General features: G+C 39.3%; 1 protein-coding gene across 7 annotated transcripts in view; it reads left to right on the top strand.

Annotated features, from left to right (window-relative positions):
* Positions 1-16,022, top strand: part of FAT1 (FAT atypical cadherin 1) — a 296,807-nt gene extending 280,785 nt beyond the window's left edge. For 3 of the 7 annotated variants that reach the window (XM_073645370.1, XM_073645372.1, XM_073645369.1), the window contains 3 exons: positions 11,031-11,090; positions 13,229-13,264; positions 14,956-16,022. In XM_073645370.1, coding sequence (XP_073501471.1) covers positions 11,031-11,090; positions 13,229-13,264; positions 14,956-15,587 — 728 coding nt within the window. In that variant the 3' untranslated portion in view covers positions 15,588-16,022. Of the gene's footprint in view, positions 1-1,904; positions 1,962-11,030; positions 11,091-13,228; positions 13,265-14,955 lie in introns of those variants that run through there. The other 4 variants (XM_073645374.1, XM_073645373.1, XR_012248471.1 and 1 more) reach the window with 3 other exon arrangements.
* Positions 16,023-16,532: the final 510 nt, after the last annotated feature.

The raw sequence follows: 16,532 nt of genomic DNA, 5'->3' as shown, positions 1-16,532 counted from the left end.
AGATTCAGGAAATGTTTCTGATAAAACCAATGTAATTTTTCCCCTAATATTATGAAACTATATAACAATTATACTCATGAAGTATAAGGTAAAGAGTTAATGGATAATCTGGAGAAGAATAAGTCTTCAAGAATAAATCTACCACTTCAGTGGATTTTACTGGACTGAACTAGGGCCATCAACGTATGATTGGTAGAGTTGCCTGAATACCTGCCCTTCATTGTGTACATCCAGTGCTCTATGCCCGGTATTGCTTTTCAGTTCCATGCACTTGGATTAGGAAAGACCTGCAATACCAGTAAAGCCACCCATATGGATGAGCCACTAGAAGAGGCCTCAGAACTCCAGTAGGTGCTTATGAGGGGATATTGAGATCAAAGAGTTCCTGCCACTCATGTTTTTTCGCTGCAGTATCTTTTTATCCCAGTTTATAGCTCTTTATAGGAGAGAGCTCTCTACTGTAAATAGCTATTTGCTGAGATAAAAAGATATTGCATGAAAAGAACTGGGAGCTGGGAGCACTCTGATCTTTATTGCGGATTCCCTCGACTCGCACCAAAGAGCAGCGCAGAGCTCGTGATTCCTACTATAATAGTGACATCTTAGAGAGGGGTCTTAAACATATCTTTCTGGTGGACCAAAATCTTGTATGCATTACATGAATGAGAATTCTTTCTAATAATTACTTAAATATTAAGTTTTAGCTGCCACAAGGGATGAGGACCAGCCAATTACTGTGTTTAGTTGCAATTTTAAAGGGGCCTTCTCTGACGTCACAACCACTTTAAAGTCTCAATTCGAGAGCAAGGCTCTGAGAAGTTTCTTCATGATGGAGCGGTGCACGCACATACACTCCAAAACTCTCCATTGATTGTCTATGGGATTTCTAAAGATAGCTGGGCATTGTACTCTTCTAGGGGTATATTCAGCAGTCTCATAGATGGATAAAGCATGAATAAACCAGCGGAGTGCATGCCAGCCATTGCTCTATTGTAAGGGGGGCATTTTAGAGTCTCATTTTAATAATAGGTGGGAGTAGTGGTTAGACCTCAAGCAATCAACCAGTTATCATCTATCGATGGGGATAAATGATACCTTGTTGATCGCCGGGTTGAACCACTGGAAAGCCCAACCATCCCGAGAATAACTGTGAGAGATGAGACAACCTAAGTCCAGGAATATCCCTTTAGCATGTAGACAAGTAACTCACTTATTGCATGCCTTTACCTTACTTTTCACAGTTTGTGTATCATCGGAATATTATATTACATATACTCTTTTTTTATAACTACTTTAATCTCTGCAGAGATCTTCATAGTCTTTTTTTTATTCAATGTCAAGAAAATAGTTTTTGTTGGAAGCCAGCTTTGCTTCACATCTTCTGTTCACAGTTATAGAGCTCGTTGTACATTTTACATGCTTTAATGTTTATTTTCAAGACCTTTTGTAGCTTTTTGTACATTTTACATATGTTTTAATGTTTATTTTCAAGACCGTTTTGAAAATATGCTAAGAAAGACATATTGTAGTCTTCCTCTCCAGAAGCACCAGAATGCTGATATTCAGTTCACTTGGATAAAGTGCTTTTACCTGGGTGCTCCTCTCGAAGAACCACTCATCTTGATTAGTGGTTAATTAAACCTTCTTGTTAAGGTTAAATACTGGTACACTGGAACAGATGCAACCTCATTCCTTCTTTCCTTTTGTGAAGACTTGGCTGTTAATCATGTACTAATTCTTGTTCTGCTCCTGTAATCACTGGCTGAACTATGAAAAATGACATGTTTATAGCATTTCTACTGTAGATGGTCAACAAGCTGCTAGTGAGATTTAAGGCAGCTGTTGTCTCTTCCTATGGGCCTCTCGTAAAGATGTCTCCTTTCTCTCTTATGCTGCGGCCACAGTTCCTATATGGATCAAATCACCTCTGAGCGAGAGCAGAGTTTGACAAGGGGCTCATTGTAAGTTTGATGGAATTTGTAATAAAGGAAGCAGTAAAAAATGAAAAACATATATACATGTATAAACCAAGAAGTATAGGAATATAACCATGGACCCGTGTCCAGATGTAGAGGAATAATTGCATAGATCAGGAGCCGTGACGTGTATGGAAACAATCCGCGCTCTCTACCTCATGCAGGTTTTCTAGCTGATCTTAATTCTCTCTCTCTTTATCGCTCGTATCCAGATTTATTCCATGTCCCTCAGCGATATAGATTTTCACATCATTTACTCATGCTTAATGTTAATGTGGATTTACAGAGAGACTTTAGTGTTATATATCACAGTGACATACAATAACCTTGTTTTAGATATATGAGGGAGTAAATTTGTCAGCTTATTATAAAATCTATAAGAATGCAATGCTGCTTCCTTTATTGCTTTTCTTTATTGGGTTTATTCTAACTTTACAGACTTTTTCTATAGTTTTTCCATTTTGAGTCCATGTGCAGTATTGTGATTTCTGGTGCTGTGTTTTGTGATTGTCTACTTTACTCACTTTATTTTGCAAGTATAGTATAGATATTGGGGCTGATTTACTAAACTTTCTGACACTGCAAACTTGGACTCCACAGTCCTAAAATACGCCAGATTTATCCTAGCAGATCATGAAGTTGGAGAATTCTTGCAAATCTTTAGATGTTCTAGTCTAAATGTATACCATTTATTAGTAGGATTAAGGCCCCCATACACCTTAGACTAAAGTAGGATGAACCCTCGATATTTGAGGGATCGGCTGACAGTCTAAGGTGCATGGGAGCCTCCTGACTCTACACCGACAGATTTTGTCAGAAAAGAGAAGGATCTGGCTGTTGGAAGTCTAGCTGCCTAACCTTTTCTTCATGGAGATAAGCCTCTGCCAGAGGAGTCTGACCATGGGTCCCTCATAAAGTACACAGGAACTCTTAGCAGTGTCAAGTATTCATGTGTATGGGAAATTTGCAAGAGATAGCTGCCGTCCAAACATAACCTTTGCTTTTACATCAAAGTTTGGCCGAATTTTGTCTCACTGGATCGTAATTTCAGCAACATCCTTTCTCCACCCATTTTCCAAAATGCCACGATCCTTGGTGCATATATCAAAAGAACATGTCTAACACACATAATAAATCTGGGGCAAAGCATGAATGACATATTTCTGGTGCATGTGGTTGAGTAAATCAGCCCCAATAAATACAAATGATCAGACACAAGATCTTAAGATGTGCATAGATGTGATAAGTATGAACATGATGTAGTGATCTGAGCTATGATGTTTCCATTCGTGATGAAGAAAAGTTATTTTTGGCTACTAGTCATTTTTTCTAGAATTTGTAGCCACTCCTATGCCTGTTGGTGAATGACAAAGTGCAACAGTTATCATTTGTTTCAATTATCAATTTATCAGACCGTGGTTCCAACATGTGAAGGAATGTGATCAGCTGGGAATCTGCATAATCTGTGCATCTAGTAACGAGAACACTTTTAATAGTGGATATGAAATGGAGACCAAGAATTTTCTCTAAATATCAACATCTCAAGATTTATGTTAACGTGAATCCTTGTGTGTGGTTGTTTGGATGATAGGATGTTAAGCACCCAATGCTTTGATTCTGTGCAGCCCGATCTATTATACTCCAATCACTGACATTATGTGGGCAAGCAAAGGATTCTAAAATGATGGGTAGAAGTTTAGTCGCCCTGATCACGGCTGTCATCAAATTATAGCTCTGTTTGTAGTATATTGCTGTGCAATGTTAAAAAGCTGCTCTGCTGTTGGACTTGCCCTGTATAATATTCTGAACTTGGATATGATTTAATATCCAGGTTTAATAAATGTAGGTAAAATAAAAGGCTTGGGACCACATTTCATGGGTCTTTAGACTGCAGTGACCCATGCCATATTTTTCTTGCCTTCCTCTGGATCAGTAGAGTATAGCTACAAGTTATGTAAAAAGAATATAAGAATGTGAGTTCCATACTTCAACGTATTTTCTGTTTTCTCTCTCTTTTTTTTTTTTTTACAAATCTAGTCTAATCTATATATAAACTTTGTGTTTCAGTTTCTCCCCACTTTCAGTATATTTGCTTGTTGTGAGTTATGAAAACATTCTTGCGTATGGTACATCCAAAGGCAGCAAAATCCAGAGACTTAGTCCTCTAAGCTGAGAGGCAATGCTCTGTGAGCTAAATACATCAGCAACCTGAAGCACAAAGTATTTAATGGGTCACTTATAGGTGTTGTCCTGCACTATGAAGAGTAGTGGGTGTGAAAAAATAAAACAAAGTAAGTGTTGTTCACCTGCTAAAATCCCCGCTGCTCCAGTGATGCCACTTTTGTGGTCCCATCAGTCCCTGTTGCTGTACTGCATTGATAATGATCCAGCAACCTACAACGTGATCACTGCAGCCAATTACTGTTTGCAGTGGTCTTGTGCTTGCTGTGCTACTGTCATCGTCCTGTGGACAGTGATTGGCTGCAGCGATCAGGTGTGGGTAAAAGGAGCATCATCAGTGCAATACAGCAACAGAGACTGGTAAGACCACCAAAGCAGTAGAGGAAGAAAAGAGGGGAGCAACACTTATTTTGTTATTTTAGAGCATCCGCTACACTTAGTCAGTAATCTACATGTCCCAGACAGCCCCTGTAAAGGGTTATTCCCATCATCATGGAGTAATGTTGTCAGATAGTGCCTGTAACAACAAGGTGTCTTGCAATTTACTACTTGAGATATTAACACTTCTTTTATTTACATCTCGTTGTCTGGGTGACTGGCCACCACAGCGGGCTAGCTTGTGAACACCGCCATGGAGCTGGCCGGGGTTTGGAGGTAGCGTCACACTCCAGCAATCCTGACCAGCTTCAAAACAGTGCTTACATGCTCAATAGAAAAGATCTTGAAAGCACTCTGTATGTTCTGCTGTCTAGCAGTGGTAGTCAGTCACCAAGGCAATGAGCTGTAAACAAAAGAATAGTGTTAATATTTCAACAACCGCTGAAACTTTTAATAAATGCAAAATTGCTTGTATTTACAGGCTTTATCTAAAAATACCCATTTGTGAAGGTAGGAATAACTCATTAAGTTCTTACATTTAATTTGTCTAGTTTCCAGTTGAAAACTTTGGGAAAGAAAAGTCAAAAACCTGCTTGTGAATTTACCCATACAGTATGCGACACAATACGGCCTGTGTAACTCGTCAAAGTTGAATACCTCAACGTTGACCCTTATGGTCTGTATCTGCCTAGAATTTGCTTGCTGATATGATAGATTGTCATATTCAGAAATAACATTGGCATGCTGGTAAATATAGTATAATGGTACATTGTCCTGAATGGTCATCTGCTTTCATACTTCATATAGATTCTGTAATTTGAGGTATATGTTTATTGTGCTTATTGTGATATTAGAGTTAATAGTAAAACTACATTTCATTGCAGAGTAATTACTTCTACTGTGCATATACACTATGCAAGGTACAATGATGGGCAATATGCAGGATAGTCGATATTCAGGATAACATGATGATCACCTCGGCATTAGTTATATATGTCTCATCCCTGCACTGTTAAAAAAGAAGAATGACGCAACAATATTTTCCATTTTTTCGTGATTTTCACTTTTGCTATTTTGTGATAATCAGACACTGTGAATAACTAAAGAGTGAACGCCAATAATAAAGCCATTGAAAGGAAACTTACAGTAAATCTACAAAGATTCAATCCGCGCCCTTCCATACAGACAGTATAAGGGAGATTTAAAAAAATCACCTCTGAATGCGAGATCTGAATCCGAACATTGATTGGAGGAGTGTCACCTGCGAGGCCATCTGTTGTCTTATGAGATGTCCTTACTAACAAGTCTGTGGGTGCATGGCGGGAACCTCCACCTGTGTAGACTCATTCTACCATCACCACTGTGATCATTCTTACCACGACTGATTGGCCTATAAAACTTGAACCAAAAAAGTTGACAGAGTCTTATGATCTAAAGTATATAGTCAATACGAAAAAAACCAAAAAATGATGATAATGTGATAACAATATCTAAGGGTTCTTTATAATAATTAAAGTCAGATAAGCAAGACCAAATTACTCCAATCAGAAAAAAACTGCGGGATCAGTTTCATTATACATATAACAAATTTTTATTAAAGACATATATTCATATGAATGGAACACCCATGAAAAGGTGAGACAGAATAAATTGCAAAAGTTATTTGCAACAATGATGTGCAGATAAAAACCATGAGAACACATTGGATCCCCAGCCCTAATCACTAAGGGTAATCAAGTAGGCAGCAGAAAGCATGTTCTCCTTCAGGGATAGGTAAAGTAAAAAAGATTGTGCAGATGACTGGTGCGCAATTGCACACAAGCACCTGATAAGTTATCAAAACATTACAGACATTATATGAACAGAACTATACCTGAAGACATGCTGGTGTGTCCTAAAGCGGGTGGGGAATCCAAGAAAGCGCCTCAACACGCGTTTCTCCTTCCGGCTTCGTCAGGAGGCGTCTATAAAACTTGTCTGAATTTGGTGAAAGATGCCATTTTTTCATAAGACAAGTTTATGGCAAACTCCAGCAGCTCGTAATGAGGCCTGGACATTGGCTAAGATAGGAGTTTTGCCTTATCAGTGGCTTCTATCTGCTAAAATGAGAACAGTTACCCCAATTAATGCTTGACTCAGTACAGTATGATGGACACCTGCGTAGGGTAAAAGCTGAACACCATGACAGTGGTATCCCAAGGTCTACTGGACTTTTAGAAGGGAAGCCTTAAATATATCTGTACTGTAGTTAGTACCTTATTATTAGTGTCAATATGAAAGACCAGGTTTAATCCTCTTCTGCAGATGCTCAGAAGGTGGTCACTAACACAGCTCCTATCCACTACTACCTGTCCTTGCTCTTGATTAACCACTGAAGCTTCCAACCAGTCTGTCCCTCAAGAACAGAAGGAAGGAAATGTGGAGACCCAAGAGCCCTTCTTCACTTAGGACCACCTTCGGAGCACATGCGTAGCAGTACACACTGGATTAACCCCTTTCTGACGTGTGACCTAATAGTACGTCATGGTGACCTGGGCCGATTGGTCTAATGACGTACTGTTAGGTCATATAGCGATCGCACCCGCACACAAGCGGTGCGGGGCGATCGCCGTCGGGTGTCAGCTGATTGTCACAGCTGACACCCGGTACTATGTGCAGGGAGCGGTCTCGGACCGCTCCCGGCACATTAACCCCCTCAATGCTGCGATCGAAGTCGATCGCAGCATTGCAGTGACAAGGGGAGGTGATCGCAATAATCACCTCCAGCGCTGTCTGCCGCAGCTTCCCGGATGTTGCCATGACGACCCGATGTCGTCATGACAACATCCGGGTCACCAGACAGCAGGAAGATTCTTTGGTCAAGCGCAGTGCATGACCAAACTATCTTCTCCCTGTGCAGCACCGACAGCCTGTATAGCACAGGGATGGTGCTGCATTCCTGTGCTATACAGGTGATCAGAATAAAAAAAGTGAAAGTCCTAGAGTGGGAAACAGAATAAAAGTCCAAAAAGTGTTAAAAAATTTAAAAAAAAGAAAAAATTGTAAAAATATAAAAAAAAAATATATAAAAAAAATAATCCACCAAAAATAAAAATATAATGTACCCATCAATAAATATTAAAAAAAACAATAAAAGTATACATATTTGGTATTGCCGCGTCCGGAACGACCTGACCTATAAAACTGTCCCACTAGTTAACCCCTTTAGTGAGCACGGTAAAAAAACAAAAAACAAATCAAAAACAATGCTTTATCATCATACCGCCAAACAAAAAATGAAATAACACACGATCAAAAAGATTAATATAAATAAAAATGGTACCGCTGAAAACATCATCTTGTCCCGCAAAAAACAAGCCGCCATACAGCTCCATCACCCGAAAAATAAAAAAGTTATAGCTCTCAGAATAAAGCGATGCAAAAAAATATTTTTTTCTATAAAATAGCTTTTATTGTGTAAAAGCGCCAAAACATAGAAAAACTATATAAATGTGGTACCGCTGTAAACATACTGACCCGAAGAATAACGCTGCCTTATCAATTTTACCACACGCCGAACAGCATAAAAAAAAAAACATAAAAAAATTCTGGAATTGCTCGTTTTTGTTTATTCTGCCTCCCAAAAATCGGAATTGAAAGTGATCAAAAAATGTCAAGTGCCTGAAAATGGCACCAATAAAAACGTCAACTCATCCCGCAAAAAACAAGCTGTCATATGACTCTGCCAAAATATGTAAAAATTATAGCTCTCAAAATATGGCGATACAAAAACTAGATTTTGAAAAAAATGCGTCTTTTAGTGTGTGACAGCTGTCAATCATAAAAACCCGATATAATTCTGGAATCGCTGTAATCGCACTGACCCAATGAATAAAGTCGTCTAATCACTTGTACCTCTCAAGGAACGGCGTAAAAAATAAACTGTAGGGTTAGGGTTGTGCTAGGGTTAGAGTTGTGTTAGGGTTGGGCTAGGGATTTTTTTCATAAGTAAAAAAAAAAATAAAAATGACGATATGGCGACTAGTGTTGAGCGCAAGTGCTCGCTACTTGAGTTTGCATCAGGTGCTCAGCAATGCACTGAGTATCGCGGGTGCTCAAGTGACATGCTCGAGTCTCTGCCCCATATGCTTCACGGCCAAAAAAACCTCGCGGGGATTGCCTGCCATGCACAAGTGATTCCCGCATGTTTTTTTTGGGGTGTCTAATAACCATGAAACATGCGAGCGGGGACGCGAGAATGTCACTCGAGCACCTGTGATACATGGTGCATACCCAAGTACCTGATGCAAACTCAAGTAGCGAGCACTTGCGCTCAAGACGAATGACAACTTATTCAATATGATGACCTAATGTTATCAAATTCTGTGTCATACCTCTGGATTCAAAATGTTCACTATACCCCTTGATAAAATCCTTGAGGGGTGTAGTTTCCAAAATGGGGTCACTTGTGGGGGGGGTTTCCACTGTTTAGGCACATCAGGGGCTCTCCAAACGCGACATGGCGTCCGCTCTCAATTCCAGCCAATTTTGCGTTCAAAAAGTCACACAATGCTCCTTCCCTTCGGAACTCTGCCATGCGCCCAAACACTGTATTTTCCCCACATATGGGGTATTGGATTACTCAGGAGAAATTGCACAATAGTTTTTGGGGTCCATTTTCTCCTCTTACCCTTGTGAAAATAAAAAAAATTGGGGCTAAAACATTATTTTTGTGGAAAAAGTTTGATTTTTTTATTTTTACGGCTCCATGTTATAAACTTCTGCAAAGCACTTGGGGGTTCAGGGTGCTCACCACACATCTAGATAAGTTCCCTGAGGGGTCTAGTTTCCAAAATGGTGTCACTTGTGGGGTTTTTCCACTGTTTAGGCACATCAGGGGCACAAGTAGTCAAGTAAATTTTACATTCAAAAAGTCAAATGGCTCTCCTTCCGAACCCTGCCGTGCGCGCAAACAGTGTTTTTCCCCCACATATGGGGTATCTGCTTACTCAGGAGAAATTGCACAACAAACTGCATGGTGCAATTTCTTCTGTTACCCTCATGAAAATGCAAAATTGGGGGCTGAAAAACATTTTTGTGGGGAAAATGTGAAAATTTTATATTTACGGCTCAATGTTCTAAACTTCTGTGAAGCACCTTGGGGTTCAAGGTGCTCACTACACATCTAGATAAGTTTCCTGAGGGGTCTGGTTTCCAAAATGGTGTCACTTATGGGGGGTTTCCACTGTTTAGGCACATCAGGGGCTCTCCAAACGCAACATGGCGTCTGCTAATTATTCAAGCAAATTTTACATTCAAAAAGTCAAATGGCGCTCCTTCTCTTCCGAGCTCTGCCGTGCACCCAAACAGTGGTTTTTCCCCACGTATGGGGTATCTGCGTGCTCAGGGGAAATTGCACAACAAATTTTGGGGTCCATTTTTTCCTGTTACCCCTGCGAAAATCAAAAAAAAATTTGGTCTAAAGTAACATTTTTGTGAAAATAGTTAAATGTTAATTTTTTTCTTCCACATTCCAAAAAATCCTGTGAAGCACCTGAAGGGTTAATAAAGTTCTTGAATGTGGTTTTGAGCACCTTGAGGGGTGCAGTTTTTAGAATGCTGTCACTTTTGGGTATTTTCTGTCATAAAGACCCCTGAAAGTGACTTCAAATGTGATGTGGTCCCTAAAAAAATGGTTTTGTAAATTTTGTTGGAAAAATGAGAAATCGCTGGTCATCTTTTAACCCTTATAGCTCCCTAATAAAAAAAAATTTGGTTCCAAAATTGTGCCGATATAAAGTAGACATGTGGGAAATGTTATTTATTAACTATTTTGTGTGACATATCTCTCTGATTTAAGGGCAGAAAAATTCAAATTTTGAAAAATGGCAACATTTTCAAGATTTTCGCCAAATTTCCGTTTTTTTTCACAAATAAACGCAAGTGATATCGAAGAAATTTTACCACTATCATGAAGTACAATATGTCACGAAAAAACAATCTCAGAATCAGGGGGATCCGTTGAAGCGTTCCAGAGTAATTACTTCATATAGTGACAGTCGTCAGAATTGTAAAAATTGGCCTGGTCATTAACGTGCAAACCACCCTCGGGGGTAAAAGGGTTAAAGCTTCTCTTTCACAGTGATGCTGATAATAAAACCATAATCTGCGTTGCACAGTTCAATGAGCTTGACATTTTACCCTTGGGATATGTTAATGGTTTCCTACGTGTAGACAAGAACCAAAGTTCATTGCTCCATATAGTATCACTTATTAAGTTGTATAAGTAGCATTAGGGAAAATAATGATTCCTAGTTTTGGGCAAAGTTCTGCATTGACCGTGCAAAATATACACCCATGAAACAGAACCACGTCTCCTCTGGTGTCAGTGTAGATGGAGTTCTGTACTTTACCGATTCATTTTAAATTAATCAGTCACATATTGTCATGACTAGTTGTATTGTTCCCCACAAAGGCTTATTTTAATGTGTTTTCTTTCTTCTTACCTTTTACAAGCTTCCATTGTGACAGTAATACACCTTGTCAATGCTGTTGTTGACACGGTGGACAATAAAGGTATATATGTGTATGTGATATCATTGCTGTGCTTTACAATCTGGCTGTCTAAGTCATTGTATTTGACAACTTTGCACGTCTTTATATCAATACCTGCTCTTCACTGTGATAACATAGTCACTCAGTACTGTATATGTTATCTTTACATTTTATGTTTTGTTATATCGGCCCTGCCTAGTCCTAGTTTTATGTCATAAGATTGATACTGTATACGTAATGTTTCCACATGACTGCCCTTTCACTGATTCTGCAATATCTAGGCAAATAATGGTGTTTTATAATGGAGGAAATGGCGATATGTCATATGTTTGTGTATTTGCAGAGTAACGCTTTTAATTTCCAGTAAGATTTAATGTTGTGGCTCTAAATCACAGAAAACTATACTCCGAGGATCAAGTAACAGATGCTCGGCTAATTTGCTCGGAGACTGTAAAATAAATAAATTAATATAAATCGTTATCTTGTCAGTGAACACATTGGAGCTGCCGTTTCCACTGGAATAAACTCCACTGTATAGTCTGACCTAAGGGGGAACATCTTGAAGTGACACATCTGGCCGTTTGCTGGCTTTTTCCCAGTTTGCCTAATATTGGATGCCGTGAGAGGCCATCATGATGGAAACCATTCCCTGCGTAGATTGCATTGATGTTCCTATGTTTCTGTATAATGCATATGTGTATTAATGGTCTTCAGTCATGTAATGTGTCAGTAAGGCTATAATACAGGAGAGTCCGCTAGTCTATATTTTGGGCATTGCATGGCAAATAAGCCTCCTTACATTGGCATGCCAGAGCCGGTATGTCACTCTCCACAAGGAGAAACGTTACCCCTTAGACCTCGGCCCACAGCCTCTCACCCAGCCAAATCAGTTCTCATACTTTGCACTGATGAGGGGCAATACCCCGAAATACTGTCTGCCAATTGAGATTCTGATTTGGCTTCTATCTTAAGTCATATTGCAAGGCTCATTAAAGGGTCAATAGTGACTTGTAGGATTGCTGCTTCCAACAGATGGCGCTATAGAGTTAAGTCCTCTTTCTCTCTGAAGAGGCAATTTGCATATTACAGTTTATAGGAACTTTTGTAGCTGGTCGAGTACATTATAAGGGTTTAGCATCATGTATTTCTTTAACTATATTATCACTGGTCAGTTTTAGAGTAGTCAAGTGGCTAAATCCATCTAAGACTCTTCAAATCTGCACCATAGTTTCAGTTTATAACAGCAGATCCCTGGTGCACAAAGGGCCACATTTTCTGGACTGGCATGCAGCGCTGAATTTCCAGTCAAAGATAATAGAATCTATAATGGAGTCTCTTACGTTTCATAAACATAGGACAACAGCTTCTGATGGTTTATGGGCACCTTTAGACTAACTCCTCGCATGCACTTGCGTGCTTCCTGTGGCCAAGCAAGCATGTGTTTTCAATAGGGACAGGAAATTAAGTCATTGCCAGAAAACTCTGGCAGCAGCCTATTTTCTCTGAGAAAAAGGATCAAGCATGCTGAATTTCAACATGCCCAATCCTTTTAAACCCCAATGTCATCCTACAGGGTAGTCAGCCCATTTATGCAATATGGGTAGGTTTGACCAACTTTGCTCTTATGTTTCCGGGTATCTTTAGTTGCCTGGTAAGGCCTAGTAATTGATTTTAGCATAAATGTCACTGGTTTAACCCTTTATAATGTTTTAAGATTTTCAGCTGTACAGTAAAGCATCCATATTTAAGGGTTCAAAAGCATAGTCAAGGAAGAACACAATATATTGTAGAGGCAGTTTTATGACTACCATGGGGCCTGTGGAGAGCGTCCTCTGCTCAGGTTCACCCCATTCCTCCTTACGGCACTATGAACCTCTGCTCTTTACCACAAGCACTGCCCTGTTAGCAAGGAAGGATAGAACAAAGGCTTTATAACTATGCTCTCTTCTGTGCCAATGGCCATTTCATGCTTGCTATAGTCACCACTTGTCTATGTATGTGCTTCAAATTAGCTCAGATCATGAACGATGCAAAATTTCAAAACTGTTCGCTAAACTGAGATGTTTTTGTGAATGGTTGTGGTTTATATAAAATGTATATCTACATGCATCTAATGTAATGTTTTTTTTTCCCTGTTCTTTTCAATTTTGCCTACAAAGAGTCTTTTGCAGTTCCTGATGTCAGGAATTCAAGAGGTGATTTCTGCATGTTGCTGTGTACTTGACACTAATCATTCAGCTTTTTTTTGCAATATGTTTTTGCTTTTTGTTTAACCTCCACTTTGGATACACGGCGTAGTGTTCTGCACAGTCTGTTGCTGTGTTACTATATGTTTTATGTGTGTGATATGCTGATATATTGTTAGCCGTTGACAGACGGACATAACACAACCTTGAAATAGGTCACTCAGTCACTTACAGGAGGAAAAAACTCTTTGGTCCTAAATGTTGAACATGACAAGATGCTTCACTTATTTTCTGCTGTAAGATCAGCAGTGAGACATTTGAACTAGACTGGTTGCTAGGAATACTCAACCTTTAACAATGGAGTCCTTAGCAACCAGTTGGTCTTAGGTTACCTAGCCCTTCAGCTCCAGAAGACAAAGTGATAAATTGTTCTGTCAATGAAAAAATTGTGATGTCTGATTGTGTGGTCTCTTCCTCAACCTTACCAGAGGTTAGAGGCAAAACTTACTGGGTCTAACTTATCAAAGCTGTCTACAACAACAACTTTCTTTGTTGCCTATAGCAACCAATCTGAGCACAAGATGGCTGTGGGAACACCTTGTCAACTGGATATTAGGCAGCTCGAATACTTAAGGCTGCTTTTTCAGAAACCTCTTCTGATGTCTGCCATTATGAACAGGACAAGATTTAAAATGTTCATAAAGGATGCTCCCTTACATTTAATCAAACCGAGTAAGATTGGGGCTTTCCAAAGTCCTGTTCCCTGTTTGCATGAAGCGGTGGATACACATGTTCACTAGTGGTCTATTCAAGGTCTGTTTGACAGCCGAAAATAGCACTACACTATTTGGCTGCCTCTATTAGTCCCATAGACGATGACTGGATCAATAGAGGGCATAAGTATTGACCGCTCAGATTGACCCTTCTTATAATTTGAAAAAAAAAAAATGGAAAATCCATATTCTCAAGTTCTCAAGTCTTCAAATTCTGTTCTTCTGGCAAGAAAGATGTAAGATTTTTTAGCTGTCTCTTACTTAGTCAGTTGACAGTCTCTAGGCCCACAATTATATCTCCTTTAATGGAAATTTTTCATCAGGTTTTTGCCACCTATTCTGAGAGCCACATACAGTAGAGACAGAGATACTGATTCCAGCAATGTGTCACTTACTGGGCTGCTAGCTACTTTGATAAAATCACAGATTTATCAAGAGGAGATTATCACTTGATGGCTAGTAATCCTGCTGCCAGGTAGTCCTCCATATTCATGGCAGCTTTCTGTCTATGCACAGCTTACCCCAAAACTGCCAATTAGTGGTGTGGGTGGGGATATACCGAGCTCAGCATTCAGAGAACTGTTAGATCTGCAGCCGACAAAACAGTGATTATTTAAAAATTTAAGCAAGCAGCTCAGTTAGTGATGCATCACTAGAATCCGGGTCTCACAACCTACGTCATGCTGCTCCAATTATCAGATATAGTTCAGAAAAAAAAAGCAAACTCAACTGCTTATTATCATGGATTAATTTTAATGGGAATATCCCTTCCACAAGTGATATATCACAAGTAAGTGCAGATGGTCTTGTCAGTTTTTTTGGTCAAAGTAAAGCTTTGCATGACAATTTACTAAAGAATGTGTATTTATTCCTACCGTTACATTTATTAGTTATTTATTCCTATACCCTTTGTGTGTATCTGCACAGGTTACCATTGGGATACCTCAGACTGGATGCCTAGTGTCCAACTACCGGATATTCAGGAATACCCTCATTATGAAGTTGTTGAAGAACCTGTTCCTCAATACTCGGACCCAAATGCCATTGACACGGATTATTACCCTGGTGGCTATGACATCGAGAGTGATTTCCCACCTCCACCGGAAGACTTTCCTTTGCCAGATGAACTTCCACCTCTGCCACCTGAATATGCTGAACAGTTCGATTCCATGCAGCCACCAAGTGAGATGGCTACTATAGGCAGCTTGGGTTCATCAACAAAAAGTAGCCAGAGATTCAACCTGAATAAGTACCTTCCTCATCACCAATATTCAGTGAGCAAGTCAGAACCTCAAAGCACCACTAGTGGAGATGGCAATAGTTACAGAGAGCCTTATGCTGCTTCCTACATGTTAGGGTATGGTAGAGACTTTCAAGTCCCCATGGTGGACAACATGTCCATGTCAGGATACACCTCCGCAGCTTCATGCACCGATGTGTCTGCATGCTGTGAAATGGAATCTGAGGCCATGATAAGTGACTATGAGAGTGGAGACGATGGACACTTTCGAGATGTGACGATTCCTCCGCTAGATTCCCAACATCACACAGAAGTTTAATACCATAAAAAGTGCCTGGACATCTGTTAGCTTCAACATTTCATAGTAAAGTTATTATCTATTCATTATGTATTATTGCTTTGTTTTCCTTTTTTTTTCCCCTTGTTTTACGTAGTGTTACTTTTTTGCTTTTGAGGAGGGGGCGACTTCTATCTGGTATAGCCGCAGCGCGTCATGCCAAGTAATAATAGTGTGTACAATGTATTTCATTCCGGGATTTACAACCATGAAGACAAATAGACCATAAGGGTAGGCTACTTCCACTCCATTTTTTTTTATCATGTTTATTTTGTCATTTTAAGAAAACATACCACTGCATCACGGTAGCATGACATCTGTATTTATAAAGTGTGCAGCATCATTTTGACTTTTTTTCCAAATGTAAATGTAATGTACAGTTTTGATTTCAATAACATAAATTCGATTTTGTAGATATTTTGTGGATTTCTTTACTTTTTACCCATAAACTATTTCAATGTTTGCCCTTTCTACTAGGTTAGCATATTGTTCCAATACCCAGGGCTTTACTGTATCTCTATTCCACTGAGGTTTTGACTTCTGAATTTCCAGGTTCATCTGCAGTAACAACTGTATATAATTGAGAGTAAGCCTGATGTTGCAAAGCATCAGCAAGAAATATCTTTATCTGAGAGTATTTTAGATTTTTTTCCCTTCTTGGAAAGTGTAATGGGGACCCACTGCATTCCTGTTTAGAACCAAAATCACCATGACACGGTTTTTATGGTGTCTTTATATTTGTGATGCAATGGTCTTGTAAAGGTTTTTACTGAAAACTACCATTAGCCAGTCTTTCTTACTGACAATAAATTATTAAAAAAAAAACATGGTCTTGAGTTTTAATGCATTACCTGTCATTTTAGTCATCAACCACTAGGTGTCAGAACACGACTGCAATACCAGATGGCAAGCCTCCTGTTTATAGTC

This window comes from Phyllobates terribilis, unplaced genomic scaffold (assembly GCF_046119375.1).
Source record: "Phyllobates terribilis strain yellow unplaced genomic scaffold, ASM4611937v1 Scaffold_1__5_contigs__length_1240528914, whole genome shotgun sequence".
NCBI lineage: Eukaryota > Metazoa > Chordata > Amphibia > Anura > Dendrobatidae > Phyllobates > Phyllobates terribilis.
This window is presented reverse-complemented; position numbering and strand designations above follow the sequence as displayed.